The sequence below is a fragment of the Rana temporaria genome, chromosome 2 (genome assembly GCF_905171775.1).
Source record: "Rana temporaria chromosome 2, aRanTem1.1, whole genome shotgun sequence".
NCBI lineage: Eukaryota > Metazoa > Chordata > Amphibia > Anura > Ranidae > Rana > Rana temporaria.
Genome location: NC_053490.1, coordinates 184,427,229 through 184,449,960, shown reverse-complemented (window position 1 = coordinate 184,449,960; position 22,732 = coordinate 184,427,229). Strand labels below are relative to the sequence as shown.

Here is a 22,732-nt window from a genome sequence, read left to right as displayed (position 1 = left end):
AATAGAGGGTAAACTGTGCCTGCGTGTTATACGCAGGGTGCTTTGGAAGGTTTTTTCCCTGAATCTTCCCTCTTAAAGTTAGGGTGCGTGTTATACGCCGGTGCGTGTTATACGCCGATAAATACGGTAGCTAAAAAAAAAAAATTCCTTTAGTGACCCTTTAAGTCTTCCCTAAAAGGGGATGTCCGGTCATGAGTTAAGATATATACTAAATTTGAGGGCCAACTACTGTCTTCTTATATAGGACATCCTGTTTCATCCCTTTCTCAGCTGCTAGAAGGTGTTAAAAGCGCCCTGCTAGCAGCCAAATAGCGCTTTACTGCCGACACCCCCATTGCCCCAGTGTGAAAGGGCTCCAAGAATGGATTTCTCTAAGACAGGAAGTGAAGAGAATCTCTCTGAATGAACAAAGAAAGTATTTGGTTTACATATACCTTACATTTTCAAATAATCCATCTATATATATATATATAACTATTTTAAAATGGGCAGAGTTTATAGGGATGGCATATGTATATAACCCACAAACCATTGTAGCTCCTTTGCATTATAAAATGTGCCTCTTGGAAGAAATAATAAAAATATATATATTTTTTACCTACAACAAGGTACACCTGATGTGATAATCCTATTACTAGCCTCTCCATCTGCTGAAAAGGAAATTAGGTAATTTTGCTCTCGATTTCCAGCTTGGTAGCCCAGCAAGGAAGTATAATAAGCTACATTTTTTTTGGACACAGTTGACTGTTGTACATGCATGAAAATACACCACATTCATTCACAAAATGTAACATACCATATAGGATCGCTTACTAATGGTGAGAAAGAACAAAATAAAGCCTTTTCCATAATTGTACGAAATGTTAACAAGCTCATCTATGTGATGCTATAGTGTGCCAACTACAGTAGCCCACAACAACCAAAATTATCTCTGTAGTTCAGCAGAACAGAAATTTGGCAATTTGCACAATACTTCATAAAAGATCGACAATTATTGGATCAGAAAAAAAATCCAGGAATTAGAAAAACATTAAAACAAATCTACCCTTGCAGTGCCCCCCCCCCCCCCATACATTTCAAAGGTTAAATGCTCATTCGGTCTAGGAAGTAGAAAAACAGGCATTACTACTTACCTTATCCCCACCTCCAATGCTCTTCTCCTCTCCCTGAAGCTCCAGTCTGTGGGCTATCGCACAGCATGATTTTGTACAATGCAGAGCTTTTATAACCCTGCATTGCTCATTGTGGGGGTGAACATGTGACCTCGGCTATCAGATGCTTAGAGAAGAGGATTCAGGGGACAGTTACACCACTGGAGGAACCCCCTAGACATAACAAGCTTATTCTTTGTAGTGGTTGTTGGGGTACTGCAAGGGAAATTTTTTGATGTTGTACCTAGAGTTGGACTATAAACCAATATGCACAAATAGGTGACTTAAGCCTAGTCCGAATGGAGGGTCCTCATGTCATGATACAATAACACAGAAGGGGTGATTTGCAATGTTAGTACAGCGGTCTGTGTGTACCAGGCTTAACCACTTAAGGACCGAGCCTCTTCCTGCGATTTGTTAAGTTAAAAACGTTTTTTTTTTTTTTTTCTAGAAAATTACTTAGAACCCCCAAACATACATTTTTTTTCCTAACACCCCACAGAATAAAATGGCGGTCGTTGCAATACTTTGTCACACCGTATTTGCGCAGCAATCTTACAAGCGCACTTTTTTGGGAAAAAATACACTTTTTTGTTTTTCATATTGTGAAAGCCAATGTTACGCCGAGTAACTTAATACTCAACATGTCACGCTTCAAAATTGCGCCCGCTCATGGAATGGCGACAAACTTTTATCCTCAACCACTTAAGACTGAAGCACTTTTTCGGATTCGGCACTGCATCGCTTTAACGGACAATTGCACGGTCGTGCTACGTGGCTCCCAAACAAAATTGACGTCCTTTTTTCCCCCACTAATAGAGCTTTCTTTTGGTGGCATTTGATCACCTCTGCGGTTTTTATTTTTGTGCTATAAATAGAGCGACAATTAAAAAAAAAAAAAAAAAAAAAAGCAGCAATATTTTTTACTATAATAAATATCCCCCAAAAATATATAAAACAAGCATTTTTTCCCTCAGTTTAGTTCAATACGTATTCTTCTACATATTTTTGGTTAAAAAAAAAAATCGCAACAAACATTTGATTGGTTTGCGCAAACGTTATAGGGCTACGCCTCCGCAACTTAGACGGGCAAGTGCTGTATTCTCAAAGCACTTGCTCCGTAAATCGGCCGGCGTAAGCCCGCCTAATTCAAATTTGGATCAGGGGGGCGTGTTTTATGTAAATGTACTGTGACCCGATGTGATTGACGTTTTTCCAGAACGGCGCATGCGCCGTCCGTGGAATTTCCCAGTGTGCATTGCTCCAAAGTACGCCGCCGTGAACGTAAATGACGTCCAGCCCCATTCACGGACGACTTACGCAAACAACGTAACTTTTTCAAATTTCGACGTGGGAACGACGGCCATACTTAACATTGGTACGCCGCACTTACGCCACCATATAGCAGGGGTAACTATCTGCCGGGAAAAGCCTAACGTAAACGGCGTAAATGTACTTAGTCGGCCGGGCGTACGTTCGGGAATTCGCGTATCTAGCCAATTTGCATACTCGACGTGTAATTCGACGGAAGCGCCACCTAGCGGCCAACGTAAATATGCAGTTACGATACGACGGTGTAACACACTTTCGCCAGTCGGATCTACGGGAAATCTATGCGTAACTGATTTTAAGAATCAGGCGCATGGATACGACCGTGCAAATTAGAGATACAACGGCGTATCTGGAGATACGCCATCGTATCTCGTTTGAGAATCTGGCCCATAGCGTCTACAAAATAGGGGATAGTTTTATGGCATTTTTAATTTATTTATTTTTACTAGTAATAGCGGCAATCAGCGATTTTTATCGTGACTGCTACATTATGGCGGACACATCGGACACTTTTGACGCCATTTTGGGACCATTGTCATTGATACAGCGATCAGTGCTATAAAAATGCACCGCTTACTGTAAAAATTACACCTGCAGTCAAGGGGTTAACCAGTAGGGGGTGCTGAATGGGTTAAGCGTGTCCTAGGGATGTGTTCTAACTGTAGGGGGGGTGGAGCTACATGTGACATGACACTGATCACCACTCCGATTACAGGGAGCTGTGATCAGTGTCCTGTCACTAGGAAGAATGGGGAAATGCTTGTTTACATCATTTCCCCATTCTTCCTCTCCGTGAGACGATCGGACTCCCAGAGCTGGGGGCTGGGGGAGCACGCCACGTGCCCACAATGCCGCATCTTAAAAGGGGATGTACCTGTATGTCCATTTGCCCTGCCGTGCCATTGTGCCGATGTATATACTAAACCCACAACAGTAAAATTAAGTCTGTAAGCTAAGCATGTTATACTCACTGTGGAACCCAAGTGGTTAATACTGCGCATTGTGTAAAAAGGCAGTTTTATAGTGTATGCACAGATTCTCCCCTCCTTGCATGGTCTCCAAAACAGGTCCAGATAACACAGTCTATGGACTCAGGCTGCACATGCGCCGTTTGGTGTGCATGGCTAGAGAGACTTCTTTTTCTTGAGCGCATGTGATCAGCACAGGGCCAGTCAGCACAGTCCAGATGCAGGGTCAGAGGTCCTGCATACTGATAGGACAGTCTGCTATATGAAAACTCCTCCTACAAGCTATATAGACCGCTATATACCGCTGTTGAGAAAAGGTGTTTAGCCGCCGTTTATATTTACTAAAATAATTGCATTTCCATGCTCTGTGTACGGTGGGAGGCCAAGTATAGTGCATGCAGGGTCCTGGGTTTAGTAACACTAACTTGAACCATTCTCTCAAACTCTATCCATATAAAATAAATATCTAATCGCCTAGTTTGTATGAGGCAAATGCCAATTCAGCAGGGGACATTTTTGGTGATATACAGTACAATCTACTTAAAGCGGATGTGCCACTAAAAACATGTATTAAAAGCCAGCAGCTACAAATACTGCAGCTGCTGACTTTTAATATAAGGACACTTACCTGTCCTGGAGTCCAGCGGTGATCGCAGCAGATGACGAGCGATCGCTCGTCACCCTGCTGCTCCCCCCTCCATCCACGGTGAGGGAACCAGGAAGTGAAGCGCTCCGGCTTCACTGCCCGGTTCCCTACGGCGCATGCGCGAGTCGCGCTGCGCCCGCCGATTGGCTCCCGCTGTGTGCTGGGAGCCGAGTGTTCCCAGCATACAACGGGGGACGGACGGAAGGTAAGGAAAAAACCCGTCCTTTGCCCGTATCGTAGGGCCGGAAGTGGGTGCAGATACCTGTCTGTAGACAGGTATCTGCACCCCCCTCCCCCCTGAAAGGTGTCAAATGTGACACCGGAGGGGGGGAGGGTTCCGATCAGCGGGACTCCACTTTAGAGTGGAGATCCGCTTTAATTATCCTATAAAAGAGAGCTATTTTAATCTGTGTTAAGTATGTCATCGCTCTAATTAATTTTACTTTACACCCAACAATAACTGCACACTACTGCAGACTGGGCATTTAGCTCATATAAATATCCTTTATATGATCTTGGTATAAAACAATCTGCTTCTCTCCACATATTCAACAAAAGGGTAACATGTACAATCATAGATATATTTTGACATCAACAATCCTATCAGACAGTGAGGCTCGGTTCACACTGGTGTGATGCGAGAACCCTGTGAATCCAGTGCCGCTTCCCGCATTGCACCTGAAAAGCACAGTGGTTCAGCCTGGGATCTGCAAACTGCTGGGGGTGTCCATGTAAAGGTAACGACACGCTCAAAACGGTTCGAACAGTGCGAACTGTGAAATGGTGCAGGGACCGGATCGCATGCTATCAGATTCCAGTGCGGACAAAAAAAAAAAAGGGCCCTACACCATTTTGATGCGATTTCAGCCATACAATTTGTATGGCTGAAATAGCAATGCACAGACATGCAGTGCGAACATCGTGCAACGTCTGGCATCCCACTAGTGTGAACCAGGTCTGAAGCACACTACAAAGCAATCACCATTTGTGAAATCTGCATTCCTTGCCAAACACACTTTATTATATACACTGCTAAATACAACTGTTACTTTTTTGTTACCTTCATAGAAATATACAGTGTTCTCATCCTGCATGTTAGAAGTATGCAATGTATGGCTGAGGGAAACCGTTTATCCTGGGCTCAACATTTACTCCCGTATATATGGAAATGTGCATTACAAGAACAAAATATCAAGACCGGTAAGAGTACAGGTGACCATACAAAGACATTTTTCAGACCGAAATAGAGCTTTCAATAAACTTTGTTACAAGTATTATACATGTAAGCACTACCCCCAAAGGAGCTGCTGGTCTCGTTTCAGGGGTTGTCCTTGACGTTGTCCATAAGAATGTACGCACCACAACACAAAGTCTCTTTTGAGGGTTTTATTAAAGCGGAGGTTCACCCTTTAAAACATTTTTTGACATTACACAAAGTCGCGCCATCCTACCGACACAAGGCCGGTGTTTTTTTTTTTTTGTCAGCACATACCTGTTAATCTCACGGCGTTCCCAAGCACTGCCTGTGATTGACAGGCTTCCGAACGGCGCATACTGCGCGTCACAGGTTGCCGGAAAAACCCGATGTCGGTGCGGCTCTATACGGCGCCTGCGCACCGACGTTCGGGTTCTGTCGGCAACCTGTGACGCGCAGTATGCGCCGCTCGGAAGCCTGTCAATCACAGGCAGTGCTTGGGAACGCCCACTCCCGCGGGATCGCCATGAGGTGAAAATCGGGATTAACAGGTATGTGCTGACAAAAAAAAACAAAAAACACCGGCCTTGTGTCGGTAGGATGGCGCGACTTTGTGTAGTGTCAAAAAATGTTTTAAAGGGTGAACCTCCGCTTTAACAAAGTTCTCCAACAGAAGGGTAGAGGGACAGGGAAGGACTCAGGCACTTCTGCTTTGCGGATCACGGGTATCAATTAGATCCAGAGGATTAGCTCAGCTCCACACTGGATTTTAGCAACCACCAGATAGGTCTACTCTCACCGGCCTAGCAGCTGATGTGAAGCTTGACAAAGTCTCTGCCACAGACTTGATAACTGGCAATCGTAAAACAGCCATAATTGACTAAACATGCAGCCACTAAAAGACACCGTTTCCACCTAAAAGGTACAATTAAGAAAATATGGGACATATCTACAAAGTGGCGAGTGCAAGACATACCGCACATTCATTAGTCAACCTTTTATAAACATACAGTATATGCCTGAATAACTCATCTACACCTACTAGATCAAGCACCAACAACATTTACCCAAAGTCTGGGGTCGTCTTATACGCCGGTGACAGTCTCCGTGCTGCTGCGGGCGTCCATGATTTGAAAGCCGCGCCTTCTTCTCAGACTGTCCTGTGATAGGCGGAACACCAATCTTCCCAGCAGCGCCTCTGTTCTGTGTTCCGCCTATCACGGATGCCTTCTCATCCTCGGACGAGAGGACATCCGTGATAGGCGGAACACAGAACAGAGGCGCTGCTGGGAAGATTTGTGTTCCGCCTATCACAGGACAGTCTGAGAAGAAGGCGCGGCTTTCAAATCATGGACGCTCGCAGCAGACAGAGACTGTCACCGGCCTGGAAGCCAGAAGCTGCAAAACGTGAGTGATGGCACAGTGGGGGGGAAGTGGGGGCAAGTGATGGCACAGTGGGGGCACAGTGGGGGCAAGTAATGTAATGGCACAGTGGGGGCATGTAATGTAATGGCACAATGGGGGCATGTAATGTAATGGCACAATGGGGGCATGTAATGTAATGGCACAGTGAGATTTGAAAAAAGCCTGTTTCTGTCAGCGGTTGTTCCGGCTACCCTTCAGCTTCCAGAAAGCCTAGTAGGAAGGGGGTAGTCTTATACGGCGAGTATATCCCAAAACCAAATTTTTTCCTGTCTTATACGCCCAGTTGTCTTATACGCCGGCAAATACGGTATATATCTAGACTTTGGACAAATTGTTTTGATATAAACCACAGATGCTTAAAACCAAAAACGTAATGTTAATTAAGATTATAAATTCATTTGTTTACGAATTCATATGCATACAAAGTCATCCATTTACCGCCTAAATCACCAGGGCTCGACAATCGGGTTGTCTAGAAATTGTGTCCTGGTGCCTGGACTTTTGTCAGCCCAGTCACTGTTGCAGGGATGCACAATTTGTATCTCCCGACAACCTGGACATGCAGTTCCAAGGCATCATTTGTCAGGTGGAAGCATTTGAGCGGCTCCGCTGCCACCCAATCGTTCCCACACGTGGGTAAAGTGCCCTCCCAGCCCCGCATGCCCCTTGCTATGTATCCTGGGCTCCATTTGACACACGCCCCCCCCCCCCCCCATCTTGTTCCTGACCTGGTAGCGACGTGTATGATGTCACTCTTGGGTCCCCGTTGATAGTTTCCCTGAGCAGCATGGCCGGGAAAGAATGTAATGAAGTGTGATCTACACTGCATTACATTTAGTGGAGCACTCCAGAGACCCTGCATGTCTCATTAAAGAGAACCGGTTACCAAAAAAATTAAAAAAAAGTCAGCGCATTGAAAAATTGTTTTTTTTTTTAAATTGTAAAAAAATAAAAGTTACACCGAAACAAAAAATCCCCCCCTCCCCCCCCCCCAATAACACACATATGCAGCATTGGGGGGCACCTACACATGAAATCGTTGATTGGGATACACATGTTACATCTCGCTGTGCATGCCCACAAACTGGCTCCCGACTTTTTTTTAGCTGGCGCCCAGATTTAAAGCAAATTTGTCAAGCATTGCAAATACCTATGCCCAATCTATCTGGCTAAAAATATTTAAATGTGGCAAAAGACTTTCTATGGGGAGAGACTACTACATTTAAAATATATGGGGGTGCAAATAAAGATACTCCAAATAGTGGCCAGACTAGATGGACAAAGACACATGTTCTGCAAGACTTAATCACATTCTGTACCTGTGTTAATGGCTGACATTTTGTGTTTGGCATTAGTGCCGGTGATTACATTTCTAATAAGACAGCTCTTCAGCCTAGTACAATTGTCTTCAACCATAAACCTTAAGGCATTTAACTACATACTTCTCATGTGTCCTGAAAGTACAGATCAGGGCTCCAAAACAAGCTGCAGTTTGATGGCCAAATAGAAAACCCTACTTGCTTGGGATAAAACAGCTGCAGATTTCAAGCAATATCTACAATAAGACAACACCAGTAGTAAAAAAAAAAAAAAAAGAAAAAGAAAACATTTCTCTAAAGCAGGGTATACATGCAGTTTTGTTAGATAGATTTCCAAACCCACGCAAGCGATGTGGAAAATCTCCCCCCCAGCCGCTGCACAATATTTAGACAGCAGGGACATGCCCTCCTCCAGTCAGAATACATAGATCAGCGCTGCAGCTATCGGTTGCAAGCAACTAATCGAATGCCAATTTTCCAGCATGACCATTCGTCCGAAGCCAGTCATTAGACCACCTTCTGTTGAACCGAGAGCGCTTCACATGTACTAAAATTAGGCAGGTTGCTGCACGTGTATACCCTTGCCCAACATTGTAAAGTAATTACTCAATTCAAACAATAATCTCCTATTAAAGTGCCGATTTAGATGAGCCTTATCTTTAAAATATGATTGGACCAACATAACTGAGGGCCACACAAAACTGTTAATTGGTAGCATTGATGCTTTTTCCTAAAACTGCTTTCACACGGGGTGTTTTCCCATGTTGAATCTGCTATAATCAGCAGGGGATTAGCTCATGGATGAGCAGATGACATATCTGTGTCTGCTCAATTTCTGAGTCCACTCTGCTCTAGGTTTGCCGCCTGCCCATTTACACCAGACTACCCTACGATTCAATAAAACAGAAGAGGACAGATAACCCTCCATTTTTTTGCAATGTACTGGATCGGACTCGGAGGTAGATGGATGTAAATTGACAAAAGTCCATTTACAACCACCTGTCCAAAGGGCTGCATGGACAACCCAATAAGGTCTGCCTGAAAAACTGACAGGTGGACCTGATGGAATTTCCCGTGTGAAAGGGGCCCAATTTATTTGTGTTTTTAACTAGTTAGTCTACTGTTCTATGAAAAATCCCTGAACTTTTAGCATTTCCTGAGAACTAAAGCTGTGAAACTGAAACCCAACATAACAGATAACATATATATGCATTTAGAAAATATGGTTATGTTTAATCTTTTAACAGATTTGCGTTCATGCTTAGGTTCAGACAAATGGCATCACAAGAATTTCAAATATAAAATTGTTTGCATCTCATAATTGACATAATCGCATACTTTAAAAAAAAAATATTGTAAAATACTGATGTCACATACACCTTTATGGACTGCCATTAAAGAGGAGTTCCACCCAAAAGTGGAACTTCCGCTTAATCCACTCCTCACGCCCTTACATGTCACATTTGGCATGTAATTATTTTTTTTTGGGGGGGGGGGGGGGGGGGGGGGGGCTTCAGGGAGGAGTGGGACTTCCTGTCCCACTTCCTCCTTCTGCCCAGGGACCGCTAAGGCAATACGTCCTTTTCGCCTTTTGGCGGCCCCTCTGTGTAGGCGATCGCCCGAGACACGTGACAGGTCCCAGGCGATAACCTGTCCAATCAGGTAGCGCAGCGCCACTCGCACATGCGCAGTGAGTGCCCGGCCATGAAGCCAAAAGCTGTCACGGCCGGGTGCCCACAGTTAGGATGGAGGCGCCGGCAGAGAAGGGGGGAAAGGAATGGAGCAGGTAAGTATGTTTATTAAAAGCCAGCAGCTATGCTTTTTGTAGCTGCTGACTTTTAATGAACATCAAAAAGGGCTGGAACTCTGCTTTAAGACAACACCAGGCTACATATAAAATCTTGTATTATGCAAATTACAAAAGTCACAACCTAAATATGGTCATTTTAGGATTACTAAAAAACCTCAGAATAGATACTTTGTAAAATGTATTTCTTATAAATTCTAAACTGTATTTGTGAAGGGCAGCAAAAATTGGTGGATATACACACATCTTCATAAAAAACATACAAATATCTGAATGTCATTAGCAAACCTTCCTTACCTTGAGGGAATCAAAGCAGGCAATAACACGTCCATTTTCAACCTGACAACTTTTGGGTGGATGTGCAAATTTGCATTCCTCATCAGATCTTGAACAAGTTCCTCTCTGGAACTGCCTGCACACCTCTAGTGTAAGCCATTTTGTATCCCTTACTTGGGCTACATTCAAAGCCATGCTGGAGAAACCAAACTTTGATGGGTAACAAGTTAAAAGTCTTGTCCACGAATTTACTCAACAGAATCTAGTTAAATAAAAAGATAGCTGCTTTATAGGATAAACAAAGCAGCATGAGAAGATCCAATTAATCAGCGCAGCGTCAGTCATTGATCAAGCTGCTCAACCTAAATCACTTCTGGCTGAGAAGACAACGTGCTCTGGAACCACAACAGTAGAAAATCTAGGTGGGACAGTGTTTTGCAGATTGCTGCTTTCCATAAAGTTACTCCAATTTAATGGCTATCTTCAGTAGAAGGTTATACTTCCTTGGACACTTTGCAATGAGAAAGCTGGAACACGATGTCAGTCAGCCCAGTCCTTTTCTTGAGGTGTCATTGGCAAAAACACAGTAGATCAACGAGATGGCTTCAGCTAAACTGCCGGGCAGGCTCCTCGGTGTTTGGCATTCAAAAGGTGTTAGTGCAGCCTTTACTGGCAAAAGTGACTTTGGAGAAAGGCACTTCTCAAAAAAGCAGCAAACCTAAAAGACAAACAGTGCAATGGTGAGAATAATACAGATAAAGCAGTTTGAAAAAGACAGATGAAGAGTAGCCCCACCCATCCTATGAGGAAGTGTCATATAAACAAGCAGCATAATACTGCGCTCTGTTTAGTGAAGATATAAAAAAAAAAAAAAAAAGTTTGCCTTCCCAGAGAAGATCTGCATATGAGCAGAATAACCAATTGGGGAACATATTGCTGTAATATTCTAGGCATTCATCCAGGACATGGGAGTGACTCAGAAATGGATGAATGTTGCAGACACAATAATTAGACAAGCCATTTCGAAAACAATTCAGCCTAATGTGCTTTGCCTCCTAACCAATTTATTAAGATTTTTGCTATTAATTTTTCCTGAATACAAAAATATCTCACCATGGTCACAAACATTATACTAAGCTGACAACAATCAAGCACTTTAGTCTAAGGCCCCATTCACACGGGCAGACTGTTCAGGTTCGCCTGTGAGTTTTTTAGGCAGACCTGAATGGACGCTCCATGCAGGTCTATGGAGTTACGAATGTCAGTGAGACATGTCCGCTGACATCCAATCTGCTAAATTCAGGACGGATGGAAACCATCCAGGCGATCCATTTTCATTCGATCCCCCATAGGGGAGATTGGAGCTCCGACAGAGTGTGCAGAGACAGAGCCATCATCTGCCTGCTTAGCGTGGATCAACGGAGCGATCCCTGCTGAGCAAAGCAGAGTCCGTACACGGACACGTCCGTGTGAAAGAGCCCTAAGAAGGAAATCGCACATATATACATTTTACAACATGCAGCGAGTTATATGAATTTGTTGACATTTTATTATTTCCTTTGTCTGGTCTAATACAAAACTTTGGCAATACCTGGTTTCTGCAAATTTTTATTCTTACCATATTTTAGGCAACTTAAAGGAGTTGTAAATAAAAAAAAATGTTATGCTGAAATGACTGTTTACAGGGTATAGAGACATAATAGTTAACCGATTCCTTTTAAAAACGATTAAAATAGATAAACAATCATATAATGTACCTGTAGTTTCTAGTTTTGTTTTTTTGCATGTTGTTTCCTGCCTCTCTGCTGTACAGAGCATACAGAGCAGTGATGGTTTGGAAAACTAAACTGATCCAAAGGGGAGGTGCTGTGGGGTTTTAGACACACAGTAATCACACCTCCTTGAAGTTGGTGACCACAGAGAGAAAGCTCCCAGCACTGTGGTTATCAGGAAACAGACAACCAGGAAGTGTGGAGATCAGAGAAGAATTACAGCAACTTGAGAGCAAACACTAACAATGAGGACATGAAAACAGCACTGCATTAAGGTAAAGGAAACTATTAAGATAAAAAAAAAATCCTTTACAAACCCTTTAAAGGAAACCTACTATGAGGAAAATATAGATGTGGCAGCTGCATACCTCTTCTGAAAACAGACTAAAGACCAGTTTTGAATGTTCTGCTAGTTTGAGGTCATGTCTCCATATTTTTGATCTTGGCTTCATATTAGAAATACTGCCCTCTTGAACCTGCTCTCCTGATGCTTTATCCCACAGACTTAATTTTTGTTGTCCATCCTTGGACTTGTTCTCCATCAATATCTTTTTGTAAGTGAGGTCTCCAGATGTGGACACATTGGGGTTGATTTACTAAAACTGGAGCACTCGGAATCTGGTGCAGCTGTGGATGATAGCCAATTGGCAATATAACCTGGAAGCAGATTGGTTGCACCAGATTTTGCACTCTCCAGTTTTAGCAAATAACCCCCATTATATAAAACTAAAGATCTATATAGGGGAATCAGAAACTCCCTCCTGCTGGTGACCCCTCTACATCCTTGAATTATATTCACTTTTCCCACTGACTAGTCACACTGTTCTTTTATTGTTTTTGAAAAAAGTTTCACCAAATCTTTATCCTCTGTGGCACTGCTTTACATTTAGAAGCAACTGCTGTTTTAACTGCTTTGACCAATCTTCTAACAATGCCAAATCATGATCAAGGTTACAGAGACCTCCAGGTATATCAACTCTATTGCACGTATTTGCGTTGTCAAGATATAACTTACCCACCAAATCTTTAGTTACAGCACTAAACCAATTAACCACTAGCCGACTTCAAGTCGTCATACTGGGATAATTGGGTGGCTCTCTTGTAAAAGGGATCCAAGCGGCTAACTAGCCACTGGACTGCTTTCACAAGCAGCAGGAAGGGAATACGCCCCCCCCTTCCATGGCTTTCTTGGACTCTCCTGTACCACCGGGAGACTCGAGCAACCAGCTGGCACATCCGCTGACCGATCAGAGAGATGCGCAAAGCCCGAATTGGCTTTAAATTGCCTCTTGGTTATGGTAACCTGCAAGCGATGACCTGTCATTTCTGATTTACTTGGACGTCAACTGTGCCATTTAAAAAAAAAAAAAGGAAAATCATTCGAAAATTTGTTTTGGTGTTCTGAATGCTTTTAAGGAGCAGAGGTTGTATTAGTGGTCTCTCCATAAAGAGTACCTGCTGCATGCCTATAGCTGTAACAAGGATATTTACATTCCTTTTGACAGCAATAAAAGTAATAAAAAAAATTAAAGGAACAATGTAAAAAAATTCAAGTGCCCCTGTCCCACCATGCTCACACACAAAGGCAAACGCACACATCAGTCCTGCATGCATGTAGACAGCAATCGTCCCACAAGTGTAAGGTATCACCACGATATTTCTAGCACTAGACCTCTTCTGCAAATCTAAAGTGGTAACCTGTAAAGACTTTTAAAATGTGGCCTAAGGATAGTAACATTTAAATCGCACGTGAGTGTGCAGTTTTAAAGTGGGACATGTTTGGCATCTGTTTACTTGGCGTCACATTCTCTTTTATTATTTACAAAAAAAAGTGGGTTCTGTATTGTTTTGTTTTTTTGCATTGAAATTAAAAAACAAAGTATTTAAAAAAAAATAAAAAATTGCGTTGGAACACTGTGCAAATACAGTGTATTCGCTAGGGCCCCTAAAAAATTTTTTGGAGTATAAAATATATAATTTAAGTGTTCCAAGTAATTTTCTAGTACAAAATACTGATTTTTATATGTAAATAAAAAGTGGCAAAATAGGCCTGGAGCTGAAGTGGTGAAATAGAGCAAGATCTAGTACACAGCCTTTTGATACACCGCTAGTCAATTTACAACCACACTCTGATATCTATCATTTAACCAACACCATTGCAACAAAAACACCCAAGGGTTACATCTTAGCTTGTACAACTTCTTAAAGAGTTCATTATGTAGAAATATGTTTAAAATACTTTTCTGAAATCAAGATGGGCCATGTCCACAGCACCACCCTGATACAAAATATTAGTGATCTATTTCAAAATGCAGTTAAATTTGTCAGACATGATCTGCTCTCAGGAAAGCTATGCTACTTTGGGTCCACCCAATTGTATGTTTTTAAGTGACCAATGATCCTATTTTCTTTTATTAAATGGATTCCATTTACTATCAGCAGGTTGCCTTTATTGATCTAGAAAACGTTTAAAATGACCCTTCAGTCTGGGCAAAAAAATAAAAAAATAAAACATAGGCAGTACATCTCTGCAATGCATGCATGCTTCCCTATGTTTTATCATTTTAAAGCAGAGTTTCTACAAAAAAAATAAAAAAAAAATAATAATAATTAAAATTAAGGAGTCAGCAGCTACAAATACTGCAGCTGCTGACTTAATAATTGGACACTGTCCCAGGGTCCTGCGATGCGGGGCAACAAAGCCCAGCTCGTCTCCCCTTCCTCTCCGTGGCGCCAGCATTGTCACTGTGGGCGCCCGGCTGTGGCTTCACAGCCGGGCACGCACTGCACATTGTGACTGGCTGAGCAATCATCTGGGACCTGTGACATGTCCCAGATTATTGCCAAGAGGGAGGGGAGAGGTTTACTTCCTTTTGGCACTGCAGAGCTCTGGGAGGAAGTCTGAGTCGGAACCCTCTAAAAAGGGTCCACCCCAACCCCAAAAAATATTGTGGCATGCCAGGGGGTCACCTTCCCTTAGCGGAAGTTCAATTTTTGGGTGGAACTCCGCTTAAAAGGACAACATAAGTACAGAAATATACCAGTTGATATGCCAAGATGCACTGAGCTCCTAAGCCCTGTACAATGTATAGTATTTTTGTCAGGCATGTCCTTTTTATTTTGCTGCGACTTAAACCTGTCCTCTAAGCTATTCTGCCCAACACAGGGAGAGATTCATGAAAACTGAAGCATGACAAATCTGGTGCAACGCTGCATAAAAACGAATCAGCTTCCAGGTTTAAGGCTGGGTTCACACTACTACACTACTTTCATCCTACTTTGCTCTGTGTTCAATGTTTCCCTATGAGAGCGTCTTGTAGCATCCTACACAAGTCGGTCCGACTTTGAAAATGCTCCCTGTACTACTTTTGGTCCTACATTGATCCTACTTCAGGCCCATTGAATATCATTGAAGTCGGACCAAAGTAGTATCCTGTTCATGAAAGTAGGATGGATGTAGGACCAATGTAGGATAAATGTAGGACCAATGTAGCAGAGCAAAGTAGGATGAAAGTAGTGTAGTAGTGTGAACCCAGCCTTATTGTCAAAGCTCAACTGAACAAGCTGAAGTTAGAAGCCGATTGGTTACTATGCACAGCTGCACCATATTCTGAGTGCTCCAGTTTTAGGACTGGTTCACACCTATGCAGGTTGCAGTTTCCATATTGCAGGTGCATTTTTCAATACACGATTTTGATCCATTGAGGTCTATGGAACCAAAAACCAGAAACAATTCCCGGGCCCTTTCCATAAAATGCAGACATGAACTACATCCATATGAAACCATGTTAAATGGACTGAAGTGTTTCTGCAAAACTGAAAATGCACCAAAAAAAAAAAAAAAATGCATAGCAAGGCCTAAGCAGATCTTCCACAGAGACTAATCATTCAGTAGTCTCCATAAAAGAACTAGGTGGTTTACTTAGACACCAATAAACACAGAGAATGTGCACAGGTACAGCTCTGAATGTCTGGCATAAACAGGTAGTTTTGGAACTTATTAAAGGGTCACTAAAGGATTTTTTTTTTTAGCTAAATAGCTTCCTTTACCTTACTGCAGTCCTGGTTTCATGTCCACATTGCTCATTTTTGCTTTGATGTTGCTGTAAAACTGCTCTGATCTCCACACTCCCTGCTTGTCTGGCTCTTTATAACCACAGTATTGGGAGATTTTCACGATGGTCTAAGCTGTCATTACTGTGGTGTCCGTTTATGAAGCAGTGAAATCTATTCACTGCATCTTTCTCCGGCATTCACGGTGAAGATTTTCCTCCTCTGTGTGCCAGTTTATGAAGCGGAGAAGATCACTTCACCCTTGGAGGAGTGAAGTGATCTTCCAACACTTCAAACAGTGGAGAACGGACCAGAAATTCACAGAAATACGGAGATGTCAGTTTATTAAGCAGTAATAAATTATCACCGCTCAGTTCACTGAAAGACACGTGGTTAATGTAATTAAAATAACGAGTTCCCCTGCATAATATATATATGTATACACACACACACACACACACACACAGTATATACATGTATATACACACACACACACACACACACATTATATATATGTACATGTATACATTATATATATTTATGTATATATATGTATACACATAAAAATTACAGGGGGACATGGTTACAGTGTTGGGGGGTCTGAACGAGGTAGAAGGAAGTTAAAAATCTTCCTCCTCAGAACCCCCAGGATTCCCTCTTCACTCCCCGCTTCACCAGCTCTGAGATGGTGAATCGGGGAGTGTGAATTCTGACTCAGATCACCAGTGAAGAGCTCAGATCACAGCTTCATAAACTGGCCGTTTCTGTGTCAGTCTATGAGACTTCTATGTGTGTAGAGATAATCTGCGGGAGAACAAGTTCAAACACTTCTTCCCCCGATTATCACTGTTTCATAAACGGTTTATGGGCTGTGATCACTGGTGATCCTTGGGATCACCACTCTTCACTGCTTCATAAACGGACACCAGAGTGTCTAAAACTTAACAGAACCAATCAGATTCATTTTAAAAACAAAACACTGCCCTGGATTTGTTTGTTTTTGTTCTGTGGGTCTGTTTACTTCACATAAACATGAAACCAGTTTAAAAACGAAAGTGAAACTACAGGCACATTATATGATTGAATTTAATCGATTTTTAATCATTTTTAAAAGGAATCAGTTTTTATGTCTCCATACCCTGTAAACAGTCATTTCAGCAAAAATCCTTTAAGCAGATATAACAACACTTTCAGTAGTATATTTATTTAAAAGACCCAAAGGGAGCAAATAGTACAGTTTAAAAGGAAATTTTCACCACTTTTAACGAATTCCCCACTAAAAAAAAGCTTTTTTGTAGTAACATGACTGAATTGCTCCAAATTCAGTTTCTGTGGAAGTCATGAGTCTAGGTCTACAAGCAGAACACCATTAAATATAAATAGCAACCATATTATCCCTCAATTTCTCTTATACTAAAATTAGTAGTATGACCAAAGCACTTCTCCTCAGGGTCATAGGAGTGCACTTATTTCTGTTCTCCAGATATAGCCAACAGCAGGCGAAAGCCCATCGTCAGCTGATGTCACAGAGGCAGTCTTGGCTCTGCTGGGATCCAGAAAATGTTAGGATCCACCCAGATGTCTGACCAGCAGCTGGCAGCTGCGTGGGGTCCTGTGTGGGTCCAAAACTTTGCACTTGTAAAATGTAATATTTGAGGATCCTTGGTGTGCTGGCGAATAAGTGCATTTAAAACGGAAAGCTCCCAATTGTTACTTCCCAATCACGGCGGTCACATGACAGAACTGCCCGCCTCCACGTGTCTGAAATCTCTTCAAAGGGTCGGGAGGCGCCAGCGCCAAGGGGTTAACAAGACACACAAAAAAGGGATAGGATTGGATACTACAGACATCAAAGCACATATTCCTTGAAACATATTTAAAAAAAAAATAATAATTTAAAGTCCATGCAAAATGTGTAACAATACATCTGGTGTGAAAGAGACCGTGTTTAACCACTTAAGCCCCGGACCAATATGCTGGCTAAAGACCCAAGGGGTTTTTACAGTTCGGGACTGCGTCGCTTTAACAGACAATTGCGCGGTCGTGCGACGTGGCTCCCAAACAAAATTGGCGTCTTTTTTCCCCACAAATAGAGCTTTCTTTTGGTGGTATTTGATCACCTCTGCGGTTCTTATTTTTTGCGCTATAAACAAAATAGAGCGACAATTTTGAAAAAAAATGCAATATTTTTTACTTTTTGCTGTAATAAATATTCCCCAAAAACATATATAAAAAAAAAAAAATCGCAATAATCGTTTATCGGTTGGTTTGCGCAAAATTTATAGCGTTTACAAAATAGGGGATAGTTTTTTTGCATTTTTATTTTTTTAATTTTTTTTACTAGTAATGGTGGCGATCAGCGATTTTTTTCGTGACTGCGACATTATGGTGGACACTTCGGACAATTTTGACACATTTTTGGGACCATTGTCATTTTCACAGCAAAAAATGCATTTAAATTGCATTGTTTATTGTGAAAATGACAGTTGCAGTTTGGGAGTTAAACACAGGGGGCGCTGTAACATTTAGGGATCACTGTGTATGTGTTTACTAGTGTAGGGGGGTGTGGCTGTAGGACTGACATCATCGATCGAGTCTCCCTAATAAAAGGGATCACTCGATCGATGCGCCGCCACAGTGAAGCACGGGGAAGCCGTGTTTACATACGGCTCTCCCCGTTCTTCAGCTCTGGGAGGGGGTGCTTTCGCGGCGGAGCGGCTATAAACAAATAGCCGCGCCGTCGTCCCGGACCGCTCCCCGAGCGGACCCGACCTCCACATGTACCGGGGGGGGGGTCCCGATCGGACCACCCACCCACGTCTAGGCAGGCACGTACAGGTACGTTGATGTGCCTGTCCATGCCATTCTGCCGACGTAAATGTACATGAGGAGGTCGGGAAGTGGTTAAATAGCACTGCATCTGCATGGAAAAGGTGCAAGCAGATTTTTCTTGCTCGCATGGACGTTTACACCAATGCGATCTGGTTCAGGAAAATGCACCGCATTTTGCAACCTGCTTTAGGGGGGGATGTTAACTTTTAACGGACACCAGCAGGAGATTGCGTGAGAACAGTGCGATTGCTATGTAGTGCGGGAAACTTCCAGGAATCGCTGCATTTCCCGCATCACATCAGTCTGAGTCAGAGCTTACACTGGAAGTAAAATTTGATGCGTTGCAGGCAGTTTGAAAACAATGGCGCAGATGTAACACGCTGAACCAAAAAGCACTGAAAAAGCTTTTTAACAAAAGGAAAGGGAACCTGTGCACTGCAAAACGATGTAAATAAATTACATCTGCACAAAACTGAATGCAATACACATATGCTAGAATTGTTATGAAAATGTTTGTCTCACTGTCAAAATATATTTAAAGTGGCTGTAAATGCACAACGTTTTTTCATTCTATGCATGAAGGTAAAAAACCTGTGTGCAGCGCTCTCCCACCCCAATAATTACCTGAGCCCCCTCTCGATCCAGTGATGTCTACGAGAGCCTTGTCTCTCCGGGGGCTCTCACTTCTGATTGGCTCACTGACTGTGATTAACAGCAGCGGGAGCCAATCAGGAGACAAAGGGGCAAGGGCCCAACCACGGCTCTGTGTGTGAATGGACACAGAGCCACGGGTCGGGAGCACGCCTGCTTGGGTGTCCCCAGACCAAGCTCCTTGGTATGAGGGGCACCCGGCAGAAGGAAAGAGCCAGGAGTACCGGTGTGGGACACAAGAGGAGGGATCTGGGCTGCTCTGTGCAAAATCACTGCACAGAGCAAGTAATATGACATGTTTGCTTTAAAAAAAAAAAAAAAACAAGGCTTTAATATCACTTTAAGGACTATAACTTTGTTAACTTTACACACTTTATAGTCTGATCTTAGACATGACAAAAAAAAAGAAAAAAGAGGAAGCAAGCATTAGTTGTGCTTTGCATTTATGAAGTGTGACAATGGTTTATGCCAACTTACTATGACAACAGTAAGATTTTGCCTTCCTCCAGCCCAGGCAACTAGCCATACATGGAGAGCTATTTAGCAGTGTGCAAACAATCAAGTGAAAGCCAAGAGCAGGCTTCTGCTCACCAGCCACATCAAATAAATTCATCATCATAAGTAAAATTACTCCATAGTACTTACTTCCAAACCAAAGTGCCAGGACAACTTGTTTATATGTACCCAGTTGCATTTAAAAAAAAAGAAGAAAAAAGGGGGCTAGTGAAATTAAATGGGTACAGAGATATATTTAAGACTGATCAACCACAGGATTAGACTTTTTTTGCAAATTCTTTTGGCACTAGATGGTTTTTGCCAGAGATCTTTTTTGGGGGTAGAGATCCAGACAGAATTTGCACTCTATGATGATCCAATCGTTAGATTGCACACATTCTGTTTATGAACACAGAACGTCTTTAAATATTTTGCAACTTTGTTTGTACCCAAAGGACATAACGAGAGAGGAATTAAGATGCACATTGGGAAGACTTTTGCAGATGTCACTTTAGCAAGCATGTTGCCTGTAGCTCTCAAATATAGTGGCAATCTGGTGATAAAAAAATCTTTTGCAGCTTCCTCCAATACTTCAATGCCCTATCCATTCCCTTCTGTGCCTGCCTAGTCTAGAGCGGGCATATTAGGGTCAGACTCAAGAGGGGAAACAGGAGGAGTAGTAGAAGAGGCATGATGTTGTTAGCCCTGGAGATAAATGTCTGGCCTTCCAAGTCACCTCTTTCCAGCTTCTGATCTTCGCACCCTTTAGCTCTCCAAATGCATTTTGGCCATCATGAATAAACCGTAAAATAAAAAAAAAAATAGTGCAGTAATTTTTATTGCAACTGTAAAGCCTCATGCACACTGGATGTTTAAACAGCAGCCGTTTTCGGCTTTAGACTTTTTTCTACAGTCAATAAACTCTCTAGCGCATGGGTCTTCAAACTATGGCCCTCCAGTTGTTCAGGGACTACAATTCCCATCATGCCTACTCATGGTCTGTGAATGTCAGTGTGTTACAATGCCTCATGGGATGTGTAGCTGGAGGGCCGTAGTATGAGGATCCCTGCTCTAGCATAATACCCTACATGTCCATGCTACATGTTAATTGTTTTTGGCTGGAAAAAAAAACCCAAAACTAGTGGGTTCTGAGAGGAGTTTTTCAGCTGGAAAAAACCTGCTCTGTTAAAAAAAAAAAAAAAAAAAAAAGCCTAAAACGCAAACGGTCGAAAAAGCAGCTCCCTAGAGTTTAACGTTTTTGATCCCATTGAGAAAAAAAATACGATATGGAAGAAAAAAAAAAACTTTGAAAAACTCACTGCAAAGCTACAGGTGTTTTTAGAACGTTATTATAACGTACACTGTACACAAGGCCTAAAACTAAACACTTCCAAGTACACCCTCACAGTAAAAATACAAATGCCAGAATTCAATATGGTTACTATACCACAGGGATCCAAGATGACACAACTTTCTGTTTACAGTAAAAAAAAAAAAAAAAAATTGCGTCACTCTTAGGCCCCGTACACACGACCGAACATGTCTGCTGAAACTGGTCCGCGGACCAGTTTCAGCAGACATGTTCGGTCGTGTGTAGGCCCGAGCGGACAGGATTCCAGCATACATTTGCCCGCCGGGCCTTTTTCCAGCGGGCAAATATTTCTGGACTTGTTTTAAAACAGCCCGCTGGAATCCTGTCCGCTCGTCTGTACAGACCTACCGTACATGTCCGAGCGCCCGCCATCCCTCGCATGCGTCGAATGACTGACGCATGCGTGGAAGCATTGAACTGGCAGGGCCGCCCACGTCGCGGCGACGGCGTGGACACGCCCCGCGTATTGTTTATGCGCGGATTTCTGTATGATGGTGAGTACAGCCACCATACAGAAATCCCCGGGCAGACATGTACGGTGAAAACGGTCCGGCGGACCGGTTTCATCGTACATGTTTGGTCGTCTGTACCCGGCCTTACTGAAGTTGAATAAAGTACTGACTGGCAGCCGATGTGCAGCGATTAGCAGATGTGATGGGCACCGAGCTTATAATCAGCGCAGACACCCCTCTACCTCCTCCCCCCCCCGACAAGAGAGGCTGACGATCAGCTCTCCCTGTCAGCGCAAACTGAGGAAAGCAGTTTACCGGCACTTCCTGGTTACACGCTGTGATTGGTCACAGCTGATTAGAGGCTCTTTACCTATATCAGAGTTGCAGTGTGTCAGAGTGACACACCGCACTACCGATCGACATGCTGCACGCAATCGCGGCTTATCCTGATGATCATATGACGTCCAGCCAGGATAATGCAATCACCGCCTGGCCCTCATTCTGCTATAGGCCGCGAGGGAAGTGGTTAAACATCTATAAACCTACTTCAATTAAAATGTGTGACAAGTTACAAGTTAGACCACAAGCCCCTAAATATATTATGCCTGCAGTTTGTAGATAATTTTCTCAGGCTTTGATTGAACGCAATGTACAGCACTAACTAAAAAATTTAATTGCAGCAGAAACGCCACCCGTAAATATTCAGCAGATTGGTAGCCGATTTTAATAAACTAGGATTCTAATGTATACAACAAGAATGACAGTGTCCTCACTGACTGGATAATCTTGAAGCAGAAATTAAATGAGACCTCACATATAGAATACAGTTTCAAATGCCAAATTGAAAAGATCAAAAGTATCTTTCTACCAAATTTAGACAGTATAACCCTACAGGTTATGGTGAAAATGGACTAGCGCAATCAAAACGCCTTCCAACTGAATCAGTGTGTAGCACCTTGAAACAGAAGGTATTCACATGTCATATT

General features: G+C 42.7%; 1 protein-coding gene across 17 annotated transcripts in view; it reads right to left on the bottom strand.

The window, feature by feature from the left end:
* Positions 1 to 22,732, bottom strand: part of MBNL2 (muscleblind like splicing regulator 2) — a 220,804-nt gene that overhangs the window by 60,511 nt on the left and 137,561 nt on the right. For all 17 annotated transcript variants that reach the window (XR_005746942.1, XR_005746943.1, XM_040336117.1 and 14 more), the window contains one exon: positions 10,141 to 10,837. Coding sequence is in view for 15 of the 17 variants with exons in the window: in XM_040336117.1 (XP_040192051.1) it covers positions 10,141 to 10,314 (174 nt within the window). In the remaining 2 variants the exon portion in view is untranslated. The remainder of the gene's footprint in view (positions 1 to 10,140; positions 10,838 to 22,732) is intronic.